At 41.1% G+C, this 24,690-nt stretch overlaps 2 protein-coding genes across 3 annotated transcripts; one reads left to right on the plus strand and one right to left on the minus strand.

Annotated features, from left to right (window-relative positions):
• Positions 1-1,656: 1,656 nt before the first annotated feature.
• Positions 1,657-20,288, plus strand: LOC129823530 (ras-related protein Ral-A). Of its 2 annotated transcripts, none has more exons than XM_055882324.1 (5): positions 1,657-2,358; positions 15,124-15,389; positions 15,850-16,058; positions 16,186-16,360; positions 16,794-20,288. In XM_055882324.1, exons 2-5 carry the CDS (start codon positions 15,276-15,278, stop codon positions 16,914-16,916), a joined length of 621 nt encoding a protein of 206 aa, XP_055738299.1. In that variant the 5' UTR covers positions 1,657-2,358; positions 15,124-15,275; the 3' UTR covers positions 16,917-20,288. The 2 variants fall into 2 exon arrangements, with proteins under 2 accessions (XP_055738299.1, XP_055738300.1); XM_055882325.1 differs by having other exon boundaries at positions 1,657-1,936.
• Positions 20,289-20,331: 43 nt separating this feature from the next.
• On the minus strand, positions 20,332-22,955 carry mplkip (M-phase specific PLK1 interacting protein). The gene is made up of 2 exons (XM_055882326.1): positions 22,443-22,955; positions 20,332-22,011 (listed from the first exon to the last, which is right to left on the minus strand). The coding sequence occupies exons 1-2, from the start codon at positions 22,821-22,823 to the stop codon at positions 21,814-21,816; spliced, it is 579 nt and encodes a 192-aa protein (XP_055738301.1). The 5' UTR covers positions 22,824-22,955; the 3' UTR covers positions 20,332-21,813.
• Positions 22,956-24,690: the final 1,735 nt, after the last annotated feature.

Genomic DNA, 24,690 nt, shown 5'->3' on the forward strand with positions numbered 1-24,690 from the left:
TTTAGCTTTCTGGTTGTTAATGAAAGTTCACTGGCTAACTTATAAATCCAGCTTTATACCATACACATCTGGAATGTACAATGAGGCTAGATCAACTGTCCAATGGGATAAGGCTACGTGTACAGTGTTATGAGTATCTGTGTTACAGGTTATAATTTGTCCATTTGGAACGAGTTATGCCACATTCAAAACAACTGGGAACTCTGGAAAAAATACGAGGTCTTATCATGACTTCAGTAATCTTCCAGTCGGAAAGTCTGAGCTCTTTCTAGAGGCCCGAGTTCGAATTCCGAGTTGGATGACCGTTCAAGCAGTCGGCGCTTGTCCCCCCCTCATACTGTTATCTGTAGCTACATTAAGCTCTTAGAATTACCGTATGGTATTCATTTTGTAAAGCAAAACATATGACATCACCACAGTCTTGCGTGGCTCAGTTGATATTGCATGGTGCGTTGAATATTGACTATAAATGGGATTTCTGTGGAATGGAGAAGGAGCATTTGTTTTTTGCCTGTATTTATAGTAGAATTTTTGGGATTGACATACAGAATTTTGTTACAAAAAAATAGTACCGGTTGTATTATTTAATGGTTTTGAAATAATGATTTATTTCAGAAATTCTGACATAGATAAAGATGTAGTATATTTAATTAAACTGCTAATAATACTAGGTAAATTTCATATTCACAAATGCAAATGGTCTAGTTCAAAACCTAACTTTTTTCACTTTATAAATGATTTGAAACAATATGGCACTACTTTAACTAAAATTAAAAACAAAAAGGCAATTAAAACTTGTATTATTAATTAATATGATTTGTTTGTTTAGGATTCCTGGCAATGTAAATAGTTTGTATGTATGCCTGTTTGCATGTGACTATTCCTCTTTTGTTTGTTGATATTTGTTAATAAAATAAAATATTAAAAAGTAGCGCATGGTGCTTGCAATTGGGTTGTGGGTTCGATTCCCACGGATGACCAGTATGACAATGTATGCACTCACTATTGTTAGTCACTCTGGATAAACGCTAGGGCGTCTGCTAAATGACTAGCATGTAAATGTTGAAATCATCATTAGTTGTTGGGAGCAATGACGTGTATAAATCCTGGATTGCTGATGCTATGTATTGGCCAATGAGAGGCTTTGAAGCCACTGGTCGGTTGTATTGACACTCCCCCAGAAGAAGCAGTCTGTCCTCCGTAAAAATATAATGAAATTCTACAGATTGAGTGTTTAATAGTCACAGGGCTGCAGGTGTGATTGCAGGGTACAGTGAAAATCTTAGTTCCATTTAAAAAAAAAAAAAAAAAAAAAATATATATATATATATATATAGATAGATAGATAGATAGAAGGCACTATATACAGTATTTCAAATGTTTAAGGAACAAAATAGGATGTATTGAAGTATTTTTTGTAACAGTGCTTAATAAAATTATATTTTAAAGGTAATATTTATTTTTGTAGCTCACATATCATTTAAAAGTATGCATCACGTGTCTGTCATAGAATAAACGTGGCAAAAACAAAATGTAGACAAATGCATTTATTGCTTTCAAAATATTATTTAAAGTGGTGGTGGGAGTGCCAAGATGGAGGCGCGGTGGCTTCAAAGCATCGCCCCTTTAGTCAAATAGTGTGTATATAAATCATTGGTTGGGAGAGGCAAGAAACTATCATTAGTCTATTTTCCCGGTTGTTTACAACAATATAGCCTACAAAATATTTGTATAAACACTAGCTACATGCATACTGGCATCATCATATTTTACCGAGGAACTTTGATGATGAATGATTTAGAGATGTTCACAAACCATAGCCACACCCCTCGCCTATAGTCATTTTTCATGGAAAACACCTGTCTGCGTAGGAGCAAAGGAATATTTTTTTAGAAGCAATTTGGAAGAAAACACCTGCATGATCATAGTCAATAAGGTGAACGGAAAAAGTTATAGGCCTATGTGATTTAGATTTATTGGCATTTTGATTTATACGACATTTGTGGACAGCTTGAACAGCGCACGCCTTCAGCATCACCGGCCGGGCGAAATTGCTAGCTAGCTGAACACACGTCTAGCTAGCTTGTTAAATAATGATGGACTGACAGAGGTTTTTTTTCTTCCCTTTTATTTTTTTAAATCAAAACTAACTTGGAAGAGCCTTGAGGGCCGGTATACATATATTGCGGTACAAACGTAGCATATCCCACAATAGCTACTGGTGCGGACAGTGTCGACGTTTGACCTGCTACTTTTTGCGACCAACTACTATAATCCAGTTAGTTACAGTAGCTAGCTAACGTCGTTAGCCGAGCGGCAAGTGACTTTGTTTACACCGTACACGACACCTTCATTCTGGTAAGCAGGTGCCTCGCTATAACTAACTAGTGAGCTAGCTACATTAAAGCAGTTTGTTTAAAATGTTTATAAATTATGGCAAGCATAACACTAGGTGCATATTACTAGCTAACTACAGTAATAGCTAGCTGCTATTAAAATGTAGCCAATGAATGGATGCTTTTATTAGCGGGCGATGTAACGGCCTGATGTAACGGCCTGAACATCTAGCCTATGGCTAGCTAGTAACTAGTAAGCAAATACACTTGTCAATAGCAAATGTTCTAATCTATTTGATGAAATGACGATACAGTGTAACATTGTTGCTTTAGCTTATTATGGTCAATAACAAATTGTAATGTATTGCTTTTACAACCCATATTGTTGAATACATGCACCAACAAACCGGTTGACAGGCTTGATTATCGGTTCAGTATTTAAATATTCATCTCCTAGACACGTCCGTCTCTTACACTGGGTAAACATACCAACCACACCCATTCCTATATATGCGCATAAGTTACATGATGCCAACTTGTTTACAAATGGCTGTTGATTTGACACTTGTTGTATGTGAAGCTCAGGACAAACATGTTGTGCGCTCTTTCTATGATTTAATTGTGGTGGTTAGCGAAATGTCTCGCAAGTGGGGATCGAAGCTACTCAGTTATGTGGAATTAGATTCACCTTTCTTTTGTTGTCTTACCTTTGCATTTATACCCATTCGACTGAAGAGGCAGGTTTCTAATGAATAAGATCTTTGCACCTGGCTAGGTGTATGGAAAATAATGACTTTACATTTGTCCTGAAAATGAGAACAGTGTATGCTGCACTACCTGGACTTTTTATTTGGGAGCACCTGTGCCCCTATAGAGAGAAACAAATCACCAATGTAATAATTGTTGTAATGATTTCTTCGCTGTCCCGGCAGCCTCTGTAGAATGCAAATATGTGGTGGAACATAATGAAAGAGTTTGTTCACGAGAGGAGCTTCAAAAGTAGCTAGGATTCATATAGCCTTAATGTAGGCTAGAAATAATGTGTAGACTGCAAATTGACTGCAGGAATCCCAAACAGATCGTATTTGACAAAAACACAATCATTTCCAACCTTGATTTTTTATATATTTTTTATTTAACCTTTATTGAACTAGGCAAGTCAGTTAATTAAGAACAAATTATTATTTACAATGACTGTCTACCCCTGCCAAACCCTAACCCGGACGACGCTGGGCCAATTGTGAGCCGCCTTATGGGACTCCTAATCACAGCAGGATGTGATTCGAACCAGGGACTGTAGTGACGCCTCTTGGCACCGAGATGCAGTGCCTTAGACCGCTGCGCCACTCGGGAGCCCATTGGGATACAATCAACTTATGGCTTCCCGAAAAATAGTTAAGCATGGAAAAACCTATTTTCCGTCCGAGTGTCAGGTAAAAGTAATCCCTATTGAACCCCTATCTTAGTATGTAGATTTGTTTTTCCATCTCTAAAATTGTGCCAGCATTGCCAGCTTTTTTTTCTTTATTTTTTAGGAGATACCGGGGACGTGGTTAAGATCAATAACTATAGATGCAACAATGAAAGCAACTTGGTTACACTTGACGTTCAGTCTCTATTATCCTGCATGACGCAGGCCTACGAGTGCTCTCTTCGCTATGTCAACACTAGACCCACAGGGTATCTTACCTTTATTCTAATTCTTTATTCTGTCTCACTGAAAAGCCCTCGCATCAAATGCCTTCCAATATGCGAGCAGTTTCCACCAACAGACTCCGGGGACAGCGATGAGAGCTGAATTCACGCCTAACTATGCTAATTTATTTATGGGATGCAGAGGAGACCGTTTATTATGTCCACAAAAACATATTTCCAGAATGGTGCGTTTTGGCAAAGTTGCATAGACGACATCCTACTGGTATAGAACAGTACTGACGCTCTTCTCTCAGATTTAATTTCTTATGAATTTCTGACCCCAATCTCAAATTCACAGCAGATATAAGTTTGGGAGGGGGGGAATAGACTTCTTGGATCTTACAATCCACAAAAATAAAGAAAACAAGTTGGAGTCTACCATCTTCTCGCAAGCTGCAGAGTAGGAATACACTTTTACAGTCAGTAACCACCTTAAGCAGAACATACCGGTGGGTCAATTCCTAAGAGACTTTCAGGCAACTGTAATACAGACAGGAGGTCAAGCGCAAAGGTAATGATTTGCGCACCGGTTTCCTGCAACCCGATACAGTAAGTGTTATGCCTTGATCACACAGACAGCGTCATTACGCAAAATATTACGCAGCATCATCTGTTTATGTGCGCAAAAACAGTTCAACATTCACCTTCTGCAACCATTTCTGTCAAGCTGTCTACACATACAGTTTGATGCATACGTTAGATACATCCAACGTTACACACCACACAGAACGCACTGCAACTGCCTCTGAAACGCAACGCTGCAAGGCAAACGCAGCGTTACATTGCAAAATGAATGTATTTCTGGTGTACCAAAATGCAATGATGCTGTCGGTGTGATCAAACAGGCCTATCCCCGTGCTAGGGGGAGACTGAAAGTTATAAGCCTACTCAATGGCACTAATGGAAACCAGGACAAAACGACAATGTGCCAGTCGAGTCAAATCCGTTGTTTTGAAACACTGGAACATCCTCAAGTCATCAACATCTACGTGAGTTCACGATAATGCCCCCTCGCATTTGTTTTCATAACGCCTCGATCACACGACTTGGCCACAGTGCCTTCGGAAAGTATTAATGACATAATGACAAAGTGAAAACAGTTTGACATTTTTGCAAATTTATATAAAAATAAAACGACCTTATTTACATAAGTACTCAGACCCTTTGCTACGAGACTTGAAATTGAGCTCAGTGCATCTTTTTTCCATTGATCACCCTTGAGATGTTTCTACAACTTGATATGAGTCCACCTGTGGTAAATTCAATTAATTGGACATAATTTGGAAAGGCATACACCTGTCTATATAAAGGTCCCACAGTTGACAGTGCATGTCAGAGTAAAATCCAAGCCATGAGGTCGAAGGAATTGTCCGTAGAGCTCAGAGACAGGATTGTGTCAAGGCACAAATCTGGGGAAGGGCAGCAAAAGAATTTCTGCAACATTGAAGGTCCTCAAGAACACAGTGGCCTCCATCATTACATGGAAGAAGTTTGGAACCACTAAGGCTCTTAGAGCTGGCCGCCCAGCCAAATTGAGCAATCGGGGGAGAAAGGCCTTGGTTAGGGAGGTGGAACAAGAACCCGATGGTCACTGACAAAGCTCCAGAGTTCTTCTGTGGAGATGGGAGAACCTTCCAGAAGGACAACCATCTCTGCAGCACTCCACCAATCAGGCCTTTATGGTAGAGTGGCCAGACAGAAGCAACTCCTCAGTAAAAAAAGGTACATGACAGCCCACTTGGAGTTTGCCAAAAGGCACCTAAAAGACTCAGACCATGAGAAACAAGATTCTCTGGTCTGATGAAACCAAGATTGAACTCTGGCCTGAAGGCAAAGCGTCGTGTCTGACGGAAACCTGGCACCATCCCTACCGTGAAGCGTGTTGGCAGCATCATGCTGTAGGGATGTTTTTCAGCGGGAGGGACTGGGAGACTAGTCAGGATCGAGGGAAAGATGAAGGGAGCAAAGTACAGAGATCCTTGATGAAAACCTTCTACAGAGCACTCAGGACCTCAGACTGGGGCGAAGGTTCACCTTCCAACAGGACAACGACCCTAAGCGCACAGCTAAGACAATGCAGGAGTGGCTTCGCGACAAGTCTCTGGATACAGGTGTGGCAAGCTTGTAGCGTCATACCCAAGAAGACTCGAGGCTGTAATCGCTGCCAAAGGTGCTTCAACAAAGTACTGACTAAATCGTCTGAATACTTACGTAAATGTGATATTTAAATTTTGTATTTATTTTCCAAAAATTCTAAACCTGTTTTTGCTTTGTCATTATGGGGTATTGTGTGGAGATTGGTGAGGGGGGGACTATAATACATTTTGGAATAAGGCAGTAACGTAACAAAATCAAGGGGTCTGAATACTTTCCAAATGCGCTATATTTTGACAACACAACCCATACTTTTTGTTTTTCCCCACGCGAGAACAGGTAAAGAAAGCCAAAGCTTCATTAATTGTAGCACCACAAATGGCATATACATGCTCAAATGCATCTGCTGGGCTGCTTATATTTGTCAAAGTAAATGAGCATTGAAACTCCACAAAACACAAGACTGATATTAGTAATAAAAACATGGACAATGCTATTGCACCGCCACTGCAAATCACTTTGACCTCATCATTACCTGGTGATTTTAGTCGGGTGTCCAACGAAAATTGTATTTTTTTTTTGCGCCGAAAATTTGGGGGCGAGCATATAGATTTACCCGAAGGCAAAGTTTGGCCAACGCACCACCTATCGGGCAACCCTGCTGTATGTTGATATCATGGATTGTCAGTCCGTGCATTCCATAGCTCTATGAATTTGAGTGTTTACATTTCTCCAGCCCCATCCTTCAACCTTTTACCGAAACAGTGGCGGGGAGGTGCTTTATTGTTTCAAATGCCGATTGCCGTGTTTTTCATTGTGGTCTTTATTCACAAATAATGTTCACATTAGTAGCACATGTGCTCCTTGTAATTTAAAGAAAAAAAACGTTAAAACAATAATGTCACCAAAGAGCCCAGAACTGTCCTACATTGCTACTGGGGCTACTAGATGTCAGACAGGGCACATGTTTTGAGGTGACAGGTTTGTTTCGGAGAATGTCTGTGTGTAGAGGAAGATTTGGTTTCAGAATACTTTACAGAACATTTAATTTGTGGAGTCATAAGGCCTGATAGTCTTCAAGGTAGTGTTTTCACTTGTCTGTGTGAAATGTGAATTTGAGCATGAGCCTACTGTGCTTGCTTATATTTACAGATTTTCTCAATTAAAAATCACTGAGCTGATTGCCAGCAGCATACCACTCTGCATCCCACTGCTGGCTGGCCTCTAAAGCTAAGCAGGTCGGTCCTGGTCAGTCCCTGCGGCATCTGGTCTCCCATCCAGGAAGTGTTGGAGGGTCAGTAGGAGGCACTCTTTCCTCTGGACACTGCCTTATGTTGTCTTTCAGATGGGACATTAAAACAGGTGTCCTGACTCTGATCATTAAAGAATCCATGGCCCTCATACCATCATGGCAACCTATTCATCACCAGCTTCCAATTGGCTCATTCATCTCTCCCCTGTAACTATTCCCCAGGTCATTGCTGTAAATGAGAATGTGTTCTCAGTCACCTTACCTGGTAAAAGGGTAATAAATTAATAATTTACAAGTCAACATGAAAACAAATTGAGGATGGGAAACTTGTTGGCCATTGTTTTGGGTGTGTGTTGGCCGCGTGGCCATTGTTTTGGGTGTGTTGGCAGTGTTGTGGGAAACAATTGACCAGGGAGAGTCCTATTCCCAATATGGAAACTTAAATGGGACCCTATTCCTTATATACTGCACTACCTTTGAACAGAGACCTATTACCTGTACAGTGCACTAGTTTTGACCAGAGCCCTATGGCACCCTATTCCCTATATAGTGCACTACTTTTGGCCAGAGCCCTATGCCACCCTATTCCCTATATAGTGCACTACTTTTGACCAGAACCCTACGCCACCCTATTCCCTATATAGTGCACTACTTTTGGCCAGAGCCCTATGCCACCCTATTCCCTATATAGTGCACTACTTTTGACCAGAACCCTACGCCACCCTATTCCCTATAGTGCACTACTTTTGACCAGAAGCCTACGGGCTATGAGGGCACTATGTAGGGAATAGGGTGCCATTTGAGATTCAAAGATGGATAGTGTTTCTAACGGGATGTTAAGCCACTACACCATTTTCTAAAAACACAACAGCTAGCTAGCTACTTCCGGCAGTCATTGAAATAACAAAACAGAGGGGCATTTGGAATTTCCATCACACTTAACAATGCCCACAGAACTACCTGCACGACCTCGGGGAATTATAAGAATGTCAGTCAGTACTAGACGTGTTTTACAGTGAAGCTTGGAGGCCACAGCTGCCATTTTAAATCAAATCACATTTCATTTGTCACATGTTTAGCAGATGTTAATGCGAGTGTAGCGAAATGCTTGTGCTTCTAGTTCCGACCGTGCAGTAATATCTAACAAGTAATCTAACAGTGAAGCTTGGAGGCCACAGCTGCCATTTTAAATCAAATCACATTTTATTTGTCACATGTTTAGCAGATGTTAATGCGAGTGTAGCGAAATGCTTGTGCTTTTAGTTCCGACTGTGCAGTAATATCTAACAGTGAAGCTTTTGAGGCCACAGCTGCCATAAACATTTTAGGTCATTTAGCCCAGTAGACGCTGTTATCCAGAGTGACTTATAGTTAAGATGAAGGCACTAAAGATAGCTAGGTGAGACAACCACATCACAGTCATAGTAAGTCAAATGTTCCTCAAAGTAGCCATCAGCAAAATAGGTGCTAGTAAGAGAAGGTGTTAGTTCAAGAAAGGCAAAGTTAAAAATAAAAGAAAAAATAAATTCTGGATAACACACAATGCGCAAAAACATTGTCCGTGTCCGAATAGGTACCAGTACTTGCCTTCTGATTTGCATTCAATTCACTAATTGTGTACGTGAAAATAAGAACGTTTTATACTATGTGAAATATTTTTAAAAAATCTAGTAACGCTTTAAAATTCCAGGATGTCATTTATTTCGGCTTTTCATGTAGTACGAATTTGCTGCACGCTACTGAGGAAGAGAAATATTTTCAGACCCACTCAATGTTTAACAAGAGCTAATAAATCAGATAAGGGGAGGGGCAAAATGAATGAATGAATCAACGCAATTGGATAACACATTTAGTATACGTGAGCCTAGTATGTTTTATTTATAACTGCATACATTTACTAAACAGTACATTCAAAATAGTATGTAGTACGATTAGTACACAATATGTAGTTTAAGTAAGAGGAAGAAGGGAAGACTGATTCGGGCACAGACATTTTTATTTTATTTAATCTTTATTTAACCAGGCAAGTCATTTAAGAACAAATTCTGATTTACAATGACGGCCTACCCCAGCCAAACCCTAACCCGGACGACGCTGGGCCAATTGTGCACCGCCCTATGGGACTCCCAATCATGGCCGGTTGTGATACAGCCTGGACTCGAACCAGGGTCTGTAGTGACGCCTCTAGCACTGAGATGCAGCGCCTTAGACCGCTGTGACACTCGGGAGCCCCAATACTTATCAGTGGTGAGGCAGTCATATTTAGTGTCGTGTGCGTTGCTAGCTATGATCCCATAGCCTACATTGCATATGAAGTGTGACTGTCTCATGACATTTAACCGTGGATGTACGGAGAAAATGCCCTCTTGTTTCTTGTCGCCCCTGTTGACTCCCACATGTGGGGAGTTTGTGCTCTCTGATTGGCTCAGTCAAGTTGTTGACCACTGACGATCATTGTGATTCTTACAAGTAGAAAACAGTAGATTCATCGCTACCGGGTCGGCACGCAGCAGGTACCGCTTTTGTTCTTGCAAGAGAAGGAAACGGTCTCCCAACTGTGACAAGTACCTATCGGCAATGAGACTCTCGGCGTCTTTTGATGCTTGAGGGTTAGCGGCACCTTCTAATAATACGGTACAATCGATTTTAGGCTAATATAGTACAGCCTAGTATGGTATAGTAGGATCAGGTCACTGTCGACGGCAGCAGACCATGACAGGGTGGCCTAGCCTAGGTCCTCACAGACAAGAGGGGACTGGCATAACAGATGCCATGACATCACCCATGTGGGTGATGGGTCCGAGTTCGGAGGCATCGCTGGTCGCTCACAGTTAGGACAAAAGGCCTATATTAGAATCTAAAGTACAAGATAAGTATGACAATGGGCCTGATTGATAACCTGGCAGTGGAAATGTCAGACATCACATTATCTAGCCCTAGGCTATGTTTCAGGTGGTGGGGCCAATTGATCAACATAAGTCCTTTTTTAAATAATCCTAGTCAATACAATATCTACTAAAGACCTTAAGCATACTGATATCGGTTGATCAAAAACCTAACATGGGTAAGGGCTTAGTCACCTCAACCGAGGCCTTAACTGTCTTTTTAAGATGCACTATGCAGTGATCGTTCAGCCATTTCCTGGTCGCTCAAATTCTAATATTTAGCCTAATTTCAGTTTGTGACAAAACAAGCAAGTATAGGGCGTTCGGAAAGTATTCAGACCCCTTGACATTTTCCACAGTTGTTACGTTACAGCCTTATTCTAAAATGGATTAAATAAATAAAACATCCTCAGTAATCTACACACAATATCCCATAATGACGAAGCGAAAACAGGTTTTTAGAAATATTTGCTAATGTATTAAAATTAAAAAACATACCTTTATTTACATAAGTATTCAGACCATTTGCTATGAGAGTCGAAATTGAGCTCCGGTGCATCCTGTTTCCATTGAGATGTTTCTACAACTTGGAGTCCACCTGTGGTAAATTCAATTGATTGGACATGATTTGGAAAGACACACACCTGTCTATATAAGGTCCCACATGTCAGAGCAAAAACCAAGTCATGAGATCGAAGGAATTGTCCGTAGAGCTCCGAGACAGGGTTGTGTCAAGGAACAGATCTGGGGAAGGGCACCAAAACATTTATGGAGCATTTGAAGGTCCACACACAGTAGCCTCCATCATTCTTAAAAAATGGAAGAAGTTTAGAACCACCAAGACTCTTCCTAGAGCTGGCTGCCCGGCCAAAATGAGCAATCGGGGGAGAAGGGCCTTGGTCAGGAAGGTGACCAAAAACCCGATGGTCACTCTGACAGAGCTCAAGAGTTCCTCTGAGATGGGTGAGCTTTCCAGAAGGACAACCATCTCCGCAGCACTCCACCAATCAGGCCTTTATGGTAGAGTGGCCAGACGGAAGCCACTCCTCAGTAAAAGGCACAAGACAGCCCGCTTGGAGTTTAGGCACCTAAAGACTCTCAGACCATGGGAAACAAGATTCTCTGGTCTGATGAAACCAAGATTGAACTCTTTGGCCTGAATGCCAAGCGTCACGTCTGGAGGAAACCTGGCACCATCCCTATGATGAAGTATGGTGGTGGCATGGACTGGGAGACTAGTCAGGATCGAGGCAAAGATGAACGGAGCAAAGTATAGAGATCCTTGATGAAAAGCTGCTTCAGAGCGCTCAGGACCTCAGACTGGGGCAAAGGTTCACCTTCCAACAGGACAACGACTAAGCACACAGCCAGGACAAGTCTCTAAATGTCCTTGAGTGGCCCAGCCAGAGCTCGGACTTGAACCCGATCTCTGGAGAGACCTGAAAATAGCTGTGCGTCATACCCAAGAAGACTCGAAGCTGTAATCGCTGCCAAAGTTTCTTCAAAGTAGTGAGTAAAAACAAAAATTCTACAAACCTGTTTTTGCTTTGTCATTATGGGGTGTGTAGATTTGATGGGGAAAAAACGATTTAATCAATTTTAGAATAAGGCTGTAACGTAACAATATGGAAAAGGTCAAGGGGTCTGAATACTTTCCGAAGGCACGTATAGTGTAGAGAATCATTGTACCAGCTAAACTGCTGTGAAATATATTTTTCCACAACCCAAAATATTGTATTTTCAGCTGTTCTGAAGCTGGCGTACAAAACCGGATGTAAGACGCAAAGCCGAAACTTAAGAACGGGAAGCATAGAAATAACGTGAATATTTCAGATCTACCACTTCTTAGACTTGCTTTCGATGAGTGACAGATCTATATCTCACATTTTATATGTGAATTTGGACAAGTCGGACAAAAAAGTTACATATTCATGTTCGGTACAAAACGGCAGAAAACGTTCCCGAAACTGTAAAGTATTGGGCTATCTGTCCATTTTTAAGAAACGGATTGTTTTCTGTTACAGAACATTTTGCCTAAATGAAATGACCCTGAACATTATTGCAAAACAATGATAAAAGGCCATTGGACCAACTGTAAAACTAGAGAGGTAGACCTATGTCTTGAACTGGACCGAGTGGAACTAGGGTATCAAATCACTAGCTCTAACATCAGATGGAATTCCAGCATTTCCCTGAGTTTTTAACGCTGGCCCTCGAAATATGCAAAGGAGGGCCGCAATTGGCAATGCATGCCACATCGGTCTGCCTTTTTTTTTTTTTTTAAAGCTAATCAAATGAAGAGAACAGCCTAGACAGTGATGTCATCTGCTTACCATGTCCGTAATAGACATTGGACTATACAGCAGTGACGAGTATGGCAAGCAGGAGGACAGGACCTGAGGTAGCTCCCACCATAGAATAGCAATAGCTGAATCAGGGAGTTGGGAATCAGGGAAGATTCAGAATCAGGGAATCCGGGTAGAATCAGAATCAGGGAATCAGGGTAGAATCAGAATCAGGGTAGATCAGAATCAGGGAATCAGGGTAAAATCAGAATCAGGGAATCTAGCAAGTATGTGGAAACGCAAGGGGTACCGAGGGAGGTCCCAAGGACCAGTTTAGGAGGAGGAAGAGGAAGTAGTATTATTACCTTGCTATCTGCTGGAAAATCGGAGCTCACTTTATTAGGTTCATACATCAGCCATTAAAGTTGTCCCTACACACTGATCCTTGGTCAGTTTAGCCCCTCCCCCCACACTAATGGTTAAGACTAATGGTTTACTGTGGAAGCTGATCCTAGATCTGCACCTAGTTGAATCCTCACACCAGAGAGGTGAGAAATGGGGATTCCTTTGATCACAAACCCTGAGGGCAGTGCATGGATCTCTGTAGGGCTGGATGATATATGGTGTATAACTGTATGGATTTTTACAATAGTCTATAGCGATAATTTTTGATTCAATGTTAAAATGTTCTACTTCACTGTCAGTTTTGTCCTAGTTTGGTTGAGTATAAAACCCATCAAAATGGAGAAAGCCCATTTAAAATTAAAATGTATTAATTTTCTGCTATTTAAGAGTCATGCATTACTCAGAAAGTCATTCTAAACATTCATTATTCAGAAACATAAAATACCTTCATACCACCAACAATTAAAAAAAAAAAATTGTGTTATGATATTTTTGCCCATATCGCCCTGAGGGCAGTGAGTGTATCTCCGTCTGAACAACACTGCCAAACCCAGATGGCAAACAAGCTCAACCAACTGACAAGCCTGTCATTAGCCTATGTAACCTATGCCAACGACGTCTGTGTGATGTAAATTGGGTTATGTCTCCACTCCCCAGCCTTTGTGAAATTTCCCGAGTGGCGCAGCGGTCTAAAGCACTGCATCTCAGTGCTAGCAGAGTCACTACAGACCCTGGTTCGATTCCAGGCTGTATCACAACCGGACCTGCTTGGGAGTCCCATAGGGCGGTGAACAATTGGCCCAGCGTCGTACGGGTTAGGGTTTGGCCGCAATTGTAAATAAGAATTTGTTCTTAATTGACTTGCCTAGTTAAGTAAACGGTTAAATAAATAGACTTCCTTCAAGCTTGCTAACCACTGTATCTAGTTTTGACGTTATGAAAGAAACTCCAGTCTGAACCTAAGACTAAAACATGTAGAAATAACAAACCTATATTTTGAAATAATTTACCTATTTTTCTTCGATCGCAGTATTTTAAATAATTTTTAGCAGAGCTATTTAGCGGATTAGTTTTATTTTGTGGTTTTAACATTCAGGATTATGGGCAAAATTAAATTATTGACAATGAAAAAAAGGTGGGGACTGTTCCCTTGTCATATAATTGGAACATTTTAATATCAATATAGAATTACAAATATTTTTCCAGATTGCATTTTGGCAAAAATATATTGTGACTGGTTAAATTTGGGTCCCAAGGCAAAATTAGTTGAGAATCACTGGCCTAAGGGCCTGTATATGTTCAAAAATGGACAGTAAACACTGAAATAGCGAAGGATTTTTCTTGTTAAACACCCACCCCCCCCCTCCTCCTCCTCCCTAAAACTACACTTCTGACTGATGTGAAATTCAATGAGGAATGGCCAACTGCTGAGACAAAAGGGGGTGTTGTGCTCTCTCCCGCCCACTCACTGGCTTTAGAAAAGAGTGATTGTGTCCTGATGTAGCACTTAAACAGTGTTTGCTTAAAACAAACCCAACAACTGCATATAAACAATACCAACCCTTTAAGCCTATCAATGGCTAGGCGAACTGGTTTGGCCTCGGACACATTGACCGTTTTTTTGAGGCTGAGGACCTTGCAGCTGCTTGTTTTTTTTGTTGTTGTTGTAAATAATGACTAGCTTCTTTTTTTACATCTTTTATGACAGATCGTCAAATGAAATAGGGCTTTATCGTCCCTTTTGAAACATTTTGTTACAAGTAGGTCTAGACTTCACAAGACAATGCCTTTCCTTTTCCTACCTTTGAACTGAGCAACCACCAACTTCTGATTTAGCATGGTCATGTGAAAAGGTGTTAAACACTGACTAAATACTACGCCATTGTTAGAATAGCGTCTTAAAATGATAGATGGACATGAATCACTGGGTGAATTTAACTTTTATTTCAAAGTTCAGGTAATCTAAATGACCTATGCCAACATTGGCCTACTGTATTGTCTGGTGATATTTTTTTTTTTTGTACGATGGAAAGTTTTAAATCATGAGATTATATCACTACACTGTTACTATGAACAGTGACTTTTTAAAGTTGTAAAGTATGAGATTATATCACTACACTGCTACTATAAACAGTGACATGTATTTATTTATTTCATTTTCTTCTTCACAGGGACTGTTGGATCACCCTTAATGCTGAGACATTACCACCGTCTCCTGATCGCCTGACTTTCAAACCAACCCTTTGCTTCGGTTCTGTCTCCCCTCTCCCCCTCCTCTCCCTCTCTTCTTTCCCTCCCTGTGAGTGTGTGTGTGTGAGCGGTCATGACAACCAACAAGCCCAAGGGGCAGAACTCTCTGGCCCTCCACAAGGTGATCATGGTGGGGAGTGGAGGAGTGGGCAAGTCAGCCCTCACCCTACAGTTCATGTATGACGAGGTGAGCCACTGACGTGTGTGTGTGAAGCCCTGTCATCGTCGATGACCTGTTACAACACTCTTCATGTTGTTTTCTTCCTCCCCTTGGAAGTAAATCACTGTTCTGACACGACATAACCAGTGACATCAATGCAGTGGAAAGCTTGCATACGCCAAGCCAATCAGATCAGTGATTACTTCAAGGAAAGAAGAATGCTTTTTAAGAATATTTAAAACAGGGCCAACATGTCCTGAAAATGGACACTAATGGTCACTGATATCAATTGTGGAAACTCCGCACTAAGGCCCCATTTTCCACTCTCAAAAGGACTTTTCTCTTCCTCAATTCTGTCAAAATTACTTTCTGCCAAAATTACTTTGTGGTTTAATCTTCAAAACATTTTATTTATAATGTAACCTGGCCTTATAAAGAAACTCTTCCCTCAATATGTCCATCTCTTTCTCCTACTTCTCTCCATCAGTTTGTGGAGGACTACGAGCCCACCAAGGCGGACAGCTACAGGAAGAAGGTGGTATTGGATGGAGAGGAGGTGCAGATCGACATCTTGGACACAGCGGGCCAGGAGGACTACGCCGCCATCCGAGACAACTACTTCCGCAGCGGTGAGGGCTTCCTCTGCGTCTTCTCCATCACCGAGGCCGAGTCGTTCGCCGCCACCGCTGACTTCAGGTAATAAGAGTGGGCTTTGAAGTGAAAAGGAGAGAGACCAGGTTCTGGGGTCGGTCAATTCAGGAATTAATTCCATCCACTCTCCAGAGATCTATAGGATGACATGACCTCCCTCTCTCCTCTCCAGAGAACAAATCCTGCGAGTGAAGGAGGATGAGAATGTTCCCTTTCTCCTGGTGGGTAATAAGTCAGACCTGGAGGAGCGGAGGCAGGTGAGCGGCGAGGAGGCCAAGGCCCGGGCCGAGCAGTGGGGCGTCAGCTACGTGGAGACCTCCGCCAAGACCCGTGCAAATGTTGACAAGGTGATGGGGCTTTTATTTATTTATTTTTAATTTATTTTACATACAGGGATGGTTGTGAAATTGTTAGATATTACTGCACGGTTGGAACTAGAAACACAAGCATTTCGCTACACTCGCATTATGGATTGGTGTATGGATTGCAGTCAAACCTTGTCCTTAGACTGCTTACAGGGTAGGAAACCATTGTTATTTTAGGCCATAACAATTGTTTGTGATATGTGGTGGGTGAGGTCATACAAATTAGTATAGAAGGGAGGCAAGCTGCCAAATAAATGTTAAATGCCGACCATAAACATCTGCACAGAAAACAGGATTTTACAGTACAGTGCCTGTTTTTGTATCTTTTCATGAAGCTATGCTCTGTATTTGGCGACCCCCCCCCCCTAGCAGAAAAAAATAAAATCAATGACCAAGAAAATTCTCTTCCTTGCAGGTATTTTTTGACCTGATGCGTGAGATCAGAGCCAGAAAAATGGAGGATGGCAAAGAGAAGAACGGAAAGAAGAAGAGGAAGAGCCTGGCCAAGAGAATCAGAGAGCGGTGCTGTATTTTATAATGAGGCGTTCCGTCCATCGGCTTCCTTCCCGAGCGCTCTCCACCTTGCCCATTTCCTCTGGGTCGTGTTCATTTGGTACCAAATGGAAGAAAACAGACTGAAACAGGGAGGGACTACCTGGACTTGTCTAATAACAATTGCTCATTTTAGCTTTCTGTTGCAAGAAGTTAAAATATCTGTTGCGTTCTGTAATGAACATTACCCAGGTTTCCCTCTCAGAAGCCATGGCCAAGGGAGAGAAAATACTGTTTTTTTTTTTATTTATTTAAATTTTTTAAAAGGTGAGTTCACTAACGGGGAGTTTGTTGTCCAATTATAGTAAACACTAAAATGGTAAGACTACAACTGAAACCAAAAAAGGAATTTGAGGCCACAAAAGACATTCTTTCAATTGTAATATTTTATCCCAAGAACAGTAATGACCCCTCTTAATTATCGTTCTGAGAGATAATCAATTTAGGCAAACTTAAATGAGTGGCTGGCTCTGACATCTGTGGTATGCCACTGGTGTAGTAGCCAAACAAACCAACAGTTGCTATCGGAACGCTCACGCAACGTTTGCAGTGTAGTATCAGCGTGAAAGTAAATCACTATAGTTCCTTTATGTAGCTCAGTTGGTAGAGCGTGGCGCTTATTACGCCAGTGTAGCGGGTTCGATTCCCGGAACCACCCATACGCACGCACGCACGATCAAGTCACTTTGGATAAAAGCGTCTGCTAACAAGGGCACATTTTTATTATATCTCATGGCTAACTTCAAATGCCGCTACATTCAACGTCACTCCAGGAAGCTCGACTTCACACAGAATAGACTTGAAACTAAGGGTGTTTAATTGAAAGATATCGAATGGGATCCCACAGTCAAACTTACTCTCTTGCACTGGAATGTCTCTCTGCCATCTGGTTAGTCTGCTGTGAAATGTGACACTTTGCATCGTGCTATACAGGCCAGTGGAGTTCTCTAATGAACCATGGGTACTTGTTCAGAAGAAATACCTCGGCAACTCCGTAGTCATTCACACAGTGCCAGTGGCTGAGGGGCTTGTACTAAACAGGCCAGTGGCTGAGGGGCTTGTACTAAACAGGCCAGTGGCTGAGGGGCTTGTACTAAACAGGCCAGTGGCTGAGGGGCTTGTACTAAACAGGCCAGTGGCTGAGGGGCTTATACTAAACAGGCCAGTGGCTGAGGGGCTTATACTAAACAGGCCAGAGGCTGAGGGGCTTATACTAAACAGGCCAGAGGCTATGGGGCTTATACTAAACAGGCCAGAGGCTGAGGGGCTTATACTAAAGATTACAAGACAGGCTGCTTTCCTGGACACGTGAAGCCTTAGTCACTAAAAAGCTTTTTCAAGTTTTACTGAGCATGCTTTATTGTCCAGCACTAGGCTTAAATCGGTGTCTGGGAAACTGGACTGATATTTGCCTTAATTTAAGAGGATAGTCTTTTGGTGACCATAGTTACATCAATATACAAAGGAGTAATAATGATTGTAAAAAAATTAAAGTTTCATCTAAACCAGAGGTTGTTTTTAGAAAATTGGTAGTATCTCAGTTTGTCTTTCAGCCTGGCCTCAAGACTGAAAATTGAAAGTAGGAATTTCCAATGACTCCCTAATAAATGAACAGGTGATTAAAATTAGGCCTGTAGCACAAAATCGGTGTACTGGAAAATGATTATGAATGGCTATTTTAGTACGTTACCATTTAAGAAACCATTACATTCTGTAACTGCCGAGTCCATATTCCAAGTCTTTAGATCCTGCTATAAAATGTCGGAGGAATGTACAGGCCCTTCCATCTACAATAAAATGGGAATCATTCCATTGATTACAGTTTCTACCCAGTTAATTATGGGATTTAAAGTTCAACCCTGGCCCCTTAAAGATAATTCCAATTTCATTTAGATGGATCATCACACCTTTTATCAGAGCATTGTATAACACATCTATCCGTGTGTAGAACATGCAATTGGAAAATGGCATTTAGGTTTCTATCCCGGGGCACATCTGTATCCCTTTAACAATATTCCACATACTTTATGTTACAGAGGTCCTCTGTATAGTCTGATAAATAACCTTCTGCCGTTTTCTTATTCGGCAAGGGGTTTTTCTGCTGTTTGTGCACAACCCCCCCCCCCCCAGGCAAACTGAAAATTCGGTAGCCGGAGTCTACGCACCTGTGTCGGTGATTGGTCAATAGTAGGGATTATTCAATTAAAGTGTTTGTCATTCGAGAGACGACTCGTTTTCGTTAACTTTCGCTTTGCTTGAGCGATACTGCATCAAACATTAAATGTCAAATTGCGTGACAGACTTCGGAAAAAAACATCTAAATGAAGCACAGATATCTTGAGTTATTTTAAGATTATTTGGATTTTTGAGTAAGCGTATACTGGCTACGGCGTCTTAAGAGGGACAAAGTACTTTTGCCGGTTTTTCTTCTTCAAGGGAGTAAGCAAGGCACATACGTCGCCTAGCCGAGTTCTGCTATGCCTTGAGGCACTGGGATTTTCTCACAACCGAAAACCTTGCTGCTAGACAAATGTCTATCGTGCCGTTGAGAGTTGAGGCAAGGCTATACAGACCAATAATCCCGACCTGATTATTCCATGTACTCATTTACAATATATACACACACTTAAGTAGTTTACCTAGTCCCTTTTAAATGTCAAAATAGGCTACTTTTGATATTGAAGAGAGTTAACAGGGGAAATGCATTTCAGAAAATGAAGGCGTGAACATCCCTAGTTAAGAATCTTCCATGTTAACTGTGCTATCATATAGATAGGTGTTACTCCAGTCCTTGGATGGAATGTACCAACGAACTTAAAATGAAGGGTTCTGAAAGGAGGATACAAACTGAATGGGAAACTATTGCACCAATGGCCCACTATGCTTAAGGCTCCGTCTTGTTTGAAAATTCGAGAATTGTCACAAATAACTTTTTTTTTTTAATGAAGTTGAGTCGCACACTGCAAATAATATTTTAAACCATCTCCTCAGATGTAACGTAAGTTCTGGCCTAGTACTTTTCTTTTTACCAAGACAATTATTGTAACCTGGGTCTCGTTCATTAGGCACCAAATGGAATGAAACTGGGAGGAACTATGAACTTCAAGAAAGTCTTGTTTCTCGTCGAAAAACAGTTTCCACTGTGTGTCCTAATGAACACGCCCCTGGTATCCCATGCTAATGTTCTGTGTGTGTGAGGCTTGATATCTAGGAGCAATGACGCTATCATTAAGTCTGTGCTGCCCGCTGCCCTAATGCTGGCCGCTGGTAGCAGAGGTCCTTTCAACTCATAACATGTGGAATAGTGTAAATTGACTGGAAACTTAAGGAAAGGGGAAATTAAATAACTTAATGTCAATGTTTTGGCTTTTTCTTGGACAACCTTACAAGATGAACAGCTATAAAAGTTAAAGCAATGTTTAATACAAATTTCAAACCAGAGTAAACTACATTTTCACATGAGTGTGTATATACACAGACAGAAGTATGTAGTACTGTTGCATAAGGGACAAGCACCATGTCAATTTGTAAAATCATATATTGAGACTTAAAGTTAACAGATTATATAAGGAAGCGACTCATGCATTTACATAATTGAGTAGGCCTAACTCTTTGGCCATCATGAATTAATAATGGATTAGGTTTATTTAACCCTTTTCTACCACCCGAGGTACTCAAAGCACTCCACATAGTACGAGGGGAAAAAAAACAAATCACCTTGCCCACCTCCCATCAGGTGAGGAGTGATATGCCAATTAGAAATGAGGGGGATGATTAAGTGGCCTTGATGGAATGGGGCTAGGTTGGGAATTTAGCCAGGACACCAGGGTTAACACCTAACCAGAGAGCCAGGACAACCATTTAACAGCCCCATCCAAAAGATTGCACCCTACACAGGGGAAGGGTGGTATGCTGCGGAGCAATTGTCTTAAGTCAACCTTTTTACCATTTTTGAATTTACTACAAACACTTACATCAAACTTCCAAATGATATTTCTTGACAATAAGGAAAAGCATCCTTTAGAATACATATTTACACATGTAGAAACCTGAGGCAGTCACTGGTTTATATTGCCCGTCTTGAAAATACCAGTAAAATACATTTAACAATGTAATATCATTAGAAATAGGCCTAGAACAAATCTGAAGTGTATACAGTCCATCATAACAGGCTAGACCCAACTAATCAATCAGTTCTTCCAACGCAATGCTAACCTGTGGAGATCAGTGCCCGTATCCACAAAACAGAGTAGAAGTGCTGATCTAGGATCTGTCCACATACATCTTATTCACTATGATGAAAAAAAAGAGGCTAAACTGATTGTAGATCAGCATTCCTACTGGGATATGCTTTATGGATACGGACCTAGAGATTCACAGCTGTACTTCTGAGGAGTAAAAGTAAATAAAAAGGGTCCCCTTACTAATCGACACTTTATACTGACACAATGTTAAAAACGGGAAACGTTAACATATGATTAAAAAGGTACACAGACAGACCACGTATGGTACTAAACTAGCCTGCAAAATGGATAAAATAAACTTCACCAAAGAATTTGAGTATAATTGATTCCCTGTGTTTGGTTTTAGTATGCTGCCATTTGCCCTGAAATTGAGAGTCTCACGATCAGGTTTAAAATGTAACGGTGTGATCAAGGTGTGCTGGAAAAGAGCTTCAGATAGTGGACAGTCTGTGTCCACTAACAATTGCTGGTGAATCCTCTGACATCTTCAAAGACTGCTGTACTATAGTCTGTGTTATAGGCAACTTTACCATACATCAATGGTTTTTGGTAATAGTCCCGAAACAAAAGAAAGAACAGGGCAAATATGAAACGTAAAGGGTTGAGGCCTCATCTGCATGGTTTGAAGGGGGGGGAGTCCTAGTTGAAATACCTCCCTGGCCTGCCTGTATGTGTGGTTTGCTGTTGGGAGCTGGTTGTACTTGTGACCGGCACTGGCTGTAGGCTAGCCCACGGGTCCTGCAGCATAGAAGCGTTGTAAAACTTCTCCACACCACCTTGTGCCCCCTGGCCTCTGCCACCACGCGACCCAAACGGAGTGGAATGTCGAGGGGAACCCTTCAGGAAAAGAACCATCACGTTATGAGACATCGAAACTAAACGACTTTTGCATAACTAAATCAAATGATGGGGCGTCGGGAGGTCAATTACAGAAACGTGTGAGAAACAGGAGCGCCGTGGTATCGAAACTAAAAAAGAAATGAGACAAACGCCAAAACATACTACCTAGTCAAATCATACTGATGGGAAAAATAACGTTTCGTCGTCTTCTACTCACTAATCATTTATGTTATCGTTGGAAAGACAAATATATTTGTTATATCAAATGTGTAACGTTAATTCGGAGGCGTCCGAGTGGGAAATAGTAGTTGAAACAAAGCCGGATCTACGAGTACACAGACTCGAGTCGCTAAAATAAATGACAATTTATAACAAAGGGTTACTTAGTCACCAAGTGTACGCAACAACAAAAAACATTCAATAGTTACCTGATAACCCATATGTTGTCCAGGACTTTGTGAATTGTATGGAGAATTTCTGTAAGAAGCACCACGAGGACTCGGATTCTGTCTACGCGGTGTATACGCTGGAGATGAGCCGTTGTTACATCTTCCTTTACCCCCACTTCCACCGTGATAACCCCTATTACCGTTACCACCAAAGTCTCTCGGAGGAGTATTTGGAGAGGCACTATCAAACTGACCAAATCTAGGTGGTCCAAAAGACGGAGGGGGACCACCACGAAATCCCCACGGTGGGGAAGGATGCATTCCCACCGCGCTGTTGTCGAATCCTGTCGGGCTTCTGAAACCACCTCCTCTCGATCCCATTCCGCCCGGACTGGGTTGTCTGAAATCCGGTCTGTGCATTTCCAAAATCTCAACTATTGCTAAGAGGGGGGGGGGAAAACTACCTTTGCTGTCTTGGAAGCAAATGCCAAATGTATGTTTTCAAACCTCTGTTTACGCGTTTAGAAAACCGGAACAGGAAATACTATAAACAGGAAAAGGGAAAACGTATCCTTCTCCGTCGTTGGCGTTTAAAACAATATCAACATTTAGTTGTGTACTGCCACCTTCAGGTGGAAAGGGATCAACAGCAAGCAACCAAAGCGAGTAAAGGTCATCAAGCAATTATTTAATTAGTTAAAGACATTGGCAGTCATACCATGGAGCATTTAGATATTTGATTTGGAATTTTAGGACCCCTTTAGGTATATAAAAAATATATATATAAAAAATATAATTAAATAATTGAATTTGACCTTTAATACCAAATCCCATAGAAATGCATTGAATAACACATTCATAAATGACAAAAACACATACAAAAAAATAAATAATAAGGAATAAGGTTTTGAAGTGTCTGTCCTACATCTAGCATATTTATATATATTTTTTACACATATTGAACCCCTTTTTTTTTTAGGTAGGCACAAAACGACCTCCATACATCCATTCCATTTACGAGTCCATAGATTGGTCATACTAGTTTGTAGGCCAAACCGTTAGGACACTACAGGCGTTTTCATGTGAAAACCGATTTTCGGGATCTCTCGTGATCTGACAAACACCGCTGTAGCTCGGCCACCTTCCACTGCAGATAGGCAAGACCGCCATAGCCGGATGCGCCACAGCCGGATGCGGTGGATTGAGAATCAGCCCATTCAATAAACGGATATCTCTAGTTTATTGACGGATTTTTATTATTATAATTAATTTATAATTATAATTTATTATAATATCATACAATGCCTTCGGAAAGTATTCATACCCGTTGACTTATTCCACATTTTGTTAAGTTACAGCCTGAATTCAAAATGCATTAAATATATTTTTTCCACCCATCTACACACAATACCCCATAATGACATAATGAAAACATGTTTTTAGAAATGTTTGTAAATTTATAGAAATATGTCATTTACATAAGTATTCACAGCCCTGAGTTAACACGTTAGAATCACCTTTGACAGCGATTACAGCTGTGAATCTTTCTGAGTAGCTGTGAGTCTTTCTGGGTAAGTCTCTTAAGAGCTTTTCACACCTGGATTGTACAATATTTGCACATTATTCTTTAAAAAAAAATGATTCAATCTCTGTCAAGTTGGTTGTTGATCATTGCTAGACAACCATTTTCAAGTCCTGCCATACATTTTCAAGCCGATTTAAGTCAAAACGGTAACTAGGCCACTCAGGAACATTCAACGTCGTCTTGGAAAGCAACTCCAGTGTATATTTGGCCTTGTGTTTGGCCTATTGAAAGGTCTCCCAGTGTCTGTTGGAAAGCCGACTGAACCAGGTTTTCTTCCAGGGAGCTTTAGCTCTATTCCATTTCTTTTTATATCCTGATAAACAAGATGCAGACACCACCACGCTTGAAAATATGAAGATGTTACTCAGTGATGTGTTGTGTTGGATTTTCCACAAACATAACACTTTGTATTCAGGATATAAAGTTAATTTCTTTGCCACATTTTCTTATTCTGTACAGACGTTGTTCGTTTCACTCTGTCGTTTAAGTATTGTGAAGTAACTACAATGTTGTTGATTTATCCTCAGTTTTCTCCTATCTCAGCCTTTAAACTCTGAAACTGTTTTAAAGTCACCATTGGCCTCATGGCGAAATCCCTGAGCGGTTTCCTTACTCTCTTGCAACTGAGTTAGGAAGGACACTTGTATCTTTGTAGTGACTGGGTGTATTGATACACCATCCAAAGTGTAATTAATAACTTCA

The sequence above is a fragment of the Salvelinus fontinalis genome, chromosome 26 (assembly GCF_029448725.1).
Source record: "Salvelinus fontinalis isolate EN_2023a chromosome 26, ASM2944872v1, whole genome shotgun sequence".
Taxonomy (NCBI): domain Eukaryota; kingdom Metazoa; phylum Chordata; class Actinopteri; order Salmoniformes; family Salmonidae; genus Salvelinus; species Salvelinus fontinalis.

Excerpts from the sequence above, each read along its gene's own strand:
- LOC129823530 (XM_055882324.1), top strand. The coding sequence starts at position 15,276 with ATGACAACCAACAAGCCCAAGGGGCAGAACTCTCTGGCCCTCCACAAG. Across the intron at positions 16,059-16,185 it reads GCCGCCACCGCTGACTTCAG|AGAACAAATCCTGCGAGTGA; the intron begins GTAATAAGAGTG and ends TCTCCTCTCCAG. Across the intron at positions 16,361-16,793 it reads CCCGTGCAAATGTTGACAAG|GTATTTTTTGACCTGATGCG; the intron begins GTGATGGGGCTT and ends TCTTCCTTGCAG.
- mplkip (XM_055882326.1), bottom strand. The coding sequence starts at position 22,823 with ATGCACAGACCGGATTTCAGACAACCCAGTCCGGGCGGAATGGGATCG. Across the intron at positions 22,012-22,442 it reads GACAACATATGGGTTATCAG|GGTTCCCCTCGACATTCCAC; the intron begins GTAACTATTGAA and ends CTTTTCCTGAAG.